A 5,648-nucleotide genomic window follows, 5' to 3' on the forward strand; every position below is an offset into this window, starting at 1 on the left:
CTGATAATTTATATTTATTTAAAATATATATATATAAGGCTGAAATTTTGTGACAAATTTGTGGCTGGACTTCTTTATTACCAAAGGACTTCACCATCTACACTTTTCTTTATTAGATATTCAATGAACATTTCTCCTTTAATTTTGGTTCACGTGATATTCAAGGTAACAAGTAGTGATCTGTGTCAATTAAGTGTTATTATTTTCTAATGGCCTCTTTAGAAAACTATTAATTCATTCATATGAATTTTTCACGGAATAAATTAGATGGAAAGTTACCACACTAAAGGAAAAGAGATATTTGATCAATGCTTGCAAATTTCATTCTCATCGTACATTTGATATTTTGGAATGATAAATTAGGGTTATTCGTCATTTACTTAAATTAAATTTCATGAATGTGATGTGAAACTATAGTTGGCAAGAAGCTATGAACAATAACATGGACTAATTAAGTTAGAAAAAAAATAGAATTAAATAATAATTGAATTTCTGAATTAACTAAATTGTCAAACGTTACATGACCCAATTAAAAATCTTGGAACTTCCAGTACACAAAACGTTCAAAGTTTCAAACTACAACATTCAATTAAAATTTTTTATATCCAAAAAAGTACTTGAGTTTATTATTGGTTATTTTTAATAAAAATACAACAATAATATTTAAAAAAATTCCAAACAGAGTACAAAAATTCTGCAAAGCATAAAAATATAAACAAAATATCATAAGTATATAACCCAACAAAATAAAAATAAATAAAAAAACACAGCCGTAAGTAACCTGAAAAAACACAAATAAATAGCACGTTGCCAAACAAAAATCCTCTTTTATTCTTAGTTTCTTACACACATTTTTTTAAAAAAATTATACCTTAAAAAAATGTTGTCATGTCAGTTGTCTCGCCAATAATATTCTGATTTTACATTGCCCTCTTGTCTGTCCTTCTCTTCCCTTCAACTGGCGTGAACTGAACCAAAGCGAGGGGCTTTGGTCCTTCGCTAGGGTTTTGGAATTCGCCATTTTCCCTTTTCTGCAATTCTACGCTTCCTATGATCACCCTTTTCAATCCACAAGCCTCCCATGATCTTCTTTGCTTCCGGTCTACGCTTTTCAACTGCAAAGGTACTTCCTTTATTCCGCATGTTTTTTGAAAAGCTTTCTTACATGCAGTTCATGCACTTTTCTTCTTTTTAACCTAACTGGATGATATTCTATGAAATCTTTCTCTTATTGAAGATTGTCTGAATATGGGTTATGTGGGTATATAAAAATTTTGATTTTTTGGGCACTGGGTCAGATATAAAAGTCTGTTTTTCTAGTTGGGTTTTGGTAGCTATTGAATTTGAGTTGGTGTTTGGAGGTGATTAGTGTCATGTGATTGAAAGCTGAGGTCTTTTCTTTTTTGGGGTTTGAATTCCATGATTGGAATTTGGTTGATCTGTTTATTCGGATCGATGTTTTGATAAGTGTAACGATTTTGATTGGATTGAGGGAGAATTGTGTTAGACTGTTGAACAACTTACATTCTTTGAGTCTAGTTCCTTTCGGGATACAAACGTTAATGCAGTTGTTTTTGATAGGTTATATGTGATCTCTTTGGTTCTGGTCCAGTGTATTGAGGTGTTTCAGAGGTTTCCCTCTGAAATCTAGTCAGCAACTATGCCTTCAACAGATAATCAGAGCCCCTCATCGTCATTCTCCTCGTTTGGCCGCTCAATATTTGGTGTCAGGCAGGAACAGGTTCATTCTGTTGATGCAGGCCACGAATCCGACTCCTGTAATTTAGAGCTTGGATCATTCCAAAGGCGGGTTACAGATCGATTTCAGGACCTCTCTGGGGCGAGTAATGATGAATTGCTCTCAATTGATTGGGTTCAGAAGCTATTGGGTGTATTCATCTGCTGCCATGAGGAATTCAGGACTATTCTGTTGAATAATAAAGAGCAGGTTTCAAAACCCCCCTTAGATCGTTTGATTTCTGAATTCTTTGAGAAGTCAGTGAAGGCGCTTGATATTTGTAATGCAAGCCGTGATGGGGTTGAGAAGATTCGTACATGGCAAAAGCATCTGGATATTGTGCTTTCTGCCTTGGGTTCGAATAAGAGAGCATTGAATGAAGGCCAGTTCCGGAGGGCAAGAAAGGCACTGATGGATTTAGCATTGGCAATGCTCGAGGAGAAAGACTCTGGATCAGTTTTTTCGCAACGTAATAGATCTTTTGGGCGTCATAACTCGAGCAAGGATCAACACTCGGCAGGGCATTCACGATCGCAGTCATGGAGTGTCTCTCGATCATGGTCTGCTGCTAAGCAACTCCAGTCCATTGCAAGCAACCTTGTTCCACCTCGTGGGAATGAGATTTCTGCTACAAGAGGACTTGCAGTTCCTGTTTATACAATGAATTGTATTCTCTTGTTTGTTTTGTGGACCCTTGTTGCGGCAATTCCCTGCCAGGACAGGGGTCTAAACATTCACTTTTCAGTCTCGCGGCAATTTTCCTGGAGTGTGCCGGTTAACTCCCTCTATGAACGGATCATGGAGGAGTCAAAGAAGCGGGATCGCCGGAACTCAAATGGATTGTTGAAGGAGATATATCGAGTTGAGCTATGTACCCGTCACTTGACAGACTTGGTGGATTCACCTCAGTTTCCCTTGACAGAGGATCAGGAAATGGAAATTGAACAGGACATGAAGGAGCTCACTCATGTTTGTGAAGCTTTTAGTGCTGGACTGGATCCACTGGAGCGCCAAGTGAGGGAGGGATTCCGGAAGATTATGACGTGCCGAACTGAGGGTCTTGATTACCTTGGCTCATCAAGCTATGCAGATCAATGAAAATGTTGGATTGTTGAGCTTACCAGATGTACAAATTTGCGGAACATGTATATTTTTACATCTTGCCAGCTTTTTGGGGAGGAGGAAGAATGAGTAGACGAGCTTAGTTGATAAATCATTTAGCTTCCTTGTTTTGCATTGTATTTATATATAAGAAAACATAATCACTTCATAAATATTTTATGGTTCCGTGGCTTAAAAGATATATTTATATATAGCAAGTATTTTCTGACACTTATGTGAGTAAATTTCTAATGCCGAAGGTTCTGTCTGAATGATTTCCTGTTGCTAAGGTTTAGGTTGAAGTTATTAAATAGAGTTTAAAATTTTCATTTGAATGCCTGTATTATGTAAGTTGCATGTTATGTTTCTATTCTCAATGAACTGAATGTGTTGCTTATTCATAAGAAGAATGTATGATGCCTTAAACTAACATCAGCTCGTGTTTGTGAAAATGGAGACAGCCGATAGATTAAATAGAATTTATTCTGTGTTCCATTGAGGCATGACACATGTGCATTGTGCAATGTGTTCAGATTTAATAATTTGTTTTCAGAAGAAAATTTCTTTCAACAAAATGTTATTATCATTTGTCCAAACACCTGAAACGTATAACAAACTGACAATTTATTATGAGTTTAATTTTGATGTATTAGTACATTTACACATTCATCCAATCATGTCTGTTTTATTGGATGGTCATTTAAGTAGTTAATATAAAAAATAATTATTTTTAGTAATATGGTGTTACATAATTAGATGCACAGTGCATTAAATTTTAAATTCTTATTATTTAAATAAATTGCTTGTGTTCATGATTTGTTCTAATCTTGTCTAGACTCATGAACATTTTTTGTTACTATGTATATTTCTATATTAAGTTTGTGTTACTATTACAACTATGCCAGAAATACTAGATTTCTAGCATTGTCTAATAATGGAGACAACTTCATTTGGCTCATTGGAAAACTCAGTACACAAAGCAACAAAACGCATTAGCCGCTTCAGATATACATGTATAAAGAAGAGACAACAGAACCAAACCATAGACAAGATCATAACAACTGCCACCAGAACAATTAACAAAAATAACACTGCTTAACAAGGAAGGGTTAATAAACTTTGTGTGTACAACATTATCTCTAGTTTTCTAAGCCTGCAGAAGATCTAACAATATTATATATACTTGTCAGATATGATACAATGCACATTGTTTTTGTTCTTTGTAATTGTACATGCCTGAGTTAATTTACATTATTCTGCCCTTGCATAAATGCAAAAGCTCAGGTTCTTTAGCAGAACACAGGGAACACTAGTTAGCAAAAAAGGCTATATTCCCCTTCCATGCAAGGCCTGTTGCTCCACATATGCCACAAGATTCCCCTTGTAAGCAAAATGTGGGCACATTTTTTGGAGGATTACGATTCAGACCGCGAGAATCAAGCCGGATGCCATGGAGTTTTGACATTTGACGGACTTGAATTCAGCATCTCTCTTTACACTGCTCCGAAAGCCTTCGGTCGACCTATCTGTTTTGCTAAACTGACAAAATGGCCTGAATTATGGAAATTCAGTTGTTTACTATCTGAACAGCTCTGGGAAAGACCACATTATGAACTTGGCGAAAATGTCGGACTCCAAGAACTCAATATGTGCAGTGCGTCCAATAAGTGTGTTTAAGTTTCTGCCATAGCAAGCCGTGTTGAAGTTGACATCACATCGGATTACCACACGATGGTCAGAGTCATTTTGGATTTGGCCCAACAAATTATTTAGCATCTCATGGAAGATTTTCCCTCTTTTAGAGGAATCCAAGGAAGCCGCTGAACTCGGTTCAATTCTGGCAGAATGATACGGAACATAACCATCCTGAAATGCAATGAGCATGGGAATTATATATCATTTGAAATGGTAAAAGAAAAGAGTAGGTAGATATAATACTAGACACTAAACATTAAGGATATGCAGAGTAGAAAACTTAATTTTGAACGTTAAACTCTCAAACAAATCCTATCATTTCCATGGGACATGAATCAAGAAAAACACCCAAAATAGAAAGCATGCTCATGCAGAAAAGCGGATGGAGCGGCAAAATAGTCATGTTATCAATATTAGAATGAATCCCAAACAATTTATGTTTTACATCAAGTACATCTCTATTTATCCATTTTTCTATGACAATAAGTTACACAAACTTACAATCTTAAACCATATCTTCACTCTTCAGGGATAGCCCAGTATGTAAATTGTTAATACAAGGTAATTCAAACTAATGTTAGGAAAGTTAAGATCTGTCAACATATATGATAATTCTGATCATAAGCTTATAAGGGAGGTTACCTGAGGAGAGGAGAAAAGAATTACATTCTGGAAGTTTTCCAGTGTCTTCTCCTGTAGACAAGAATGACAATATTTTACATTTGCAGCCAAAGGTAAAACATAGAACTTACTTTCCTATGTTCCCTTCATTAAAATACATCAATGACATTCAACAAAAACATATAGCAAACACCGTGTTATCGTTACTTCTAAATGCTAAGACTGCGGGAAAGGTGATCTGGATAGAGGGATAGGTGTAGGAGTAGGACAACATATAAGAAGAGTAAATTTGGCACCTAATACCTTGGAAAGATTGTATATGAAAGTATTCTCAAGATCAGGGTCATCTGTAAAAGTTAGTTGATGAATGCATTGTGTACCCTTCAGCTTCTTCAATAGCCATAGTCCTGAATTGAATAAAGAGTTTGAACTATACATATAACCCAAGTGTGGACCGGATATGGAGACATATGTATGTAAGTACATCAGATAT

The 5,648-nt window shown here is 35.7% G+C and overlaps 2 protein-coding genes across 2 annotated transcripts in view; one reads left to right on the forward strand and one right to left on the reverse strand.

The window, feature by feature from the left end:
- LOC107631597 lies at positions 873 to 3,174 on the forward strand. Its single transcript, XM_016335088.2, has 2 exons — positions 873 to 1,123; positions 1,582 to 3,174. Exon 2 carries the CDS (start codon positions 1,661 to 1,663, stop codon positions 2,834 to 2,836), a length of 1,176 nt encoding a protein of 391 aa, XP_016190574.1. The 5' UTR covers positions 873 to 1,123; positions 1,582 to 1,660; the 3' UTR covers positions 2,837 to 3,174.
- LOC107631595 (protein FAM135B) overlaps positions 4,285 to 5,648 on the reverse strand; it is a 7,026-nt gene continuing 5,662 nt past the window's right edge. Inside the window, exons 13-15 of the mRNA XM_021119895.1 lie at positions 5,459 to 5,648; positions 5,177 to 5,227; positions 4,285 to 4,705 (exon numbers count right to left, since the gene is read on the reverse strand). The exon at positions 5,459 to 5,648 is cut by the window's right edge and continues 2 nt beyond it. Of these exons, the coding sequence (XP_020975554.1) occupies positions 4,418 to 4,705; positions 5,177 to 5,227; positions 5,459 to 5,648 (529 nt within the window). The 3' untranslated portion in view covers positions 4,285 to 4,417. The remainder of the gene's footprint in view (positions 4,706 to 5,176; positions 5,228 to 5,458) is intronic.

The sequence above is a fragment of the Arachis ipaensis genome, chromosome B03 (assembly GCF_000816755.2).
Source record: "Arachis ipaensis cultivar K30076 chromosome B03, Araip1.1, whole genome shotgun sequence".
NCBI classification, from domain to species: domain Eukaryota; kingdom Viridiplantae; phylum Streptophyta; class Magnoliopsida; order Fabales; family Fabaceae; genus Arachis; species Arachis ipaensis.

Excerpts from the sequence above, each read along its gene's own strand:
- LOC107631597 (XM_016335088.2), top strand. The coding sequence starts at position 1,661 with ATGCCTTCAACAGATAATCAGAGCCCCTCATCGTCATTCTCCTCGTTT.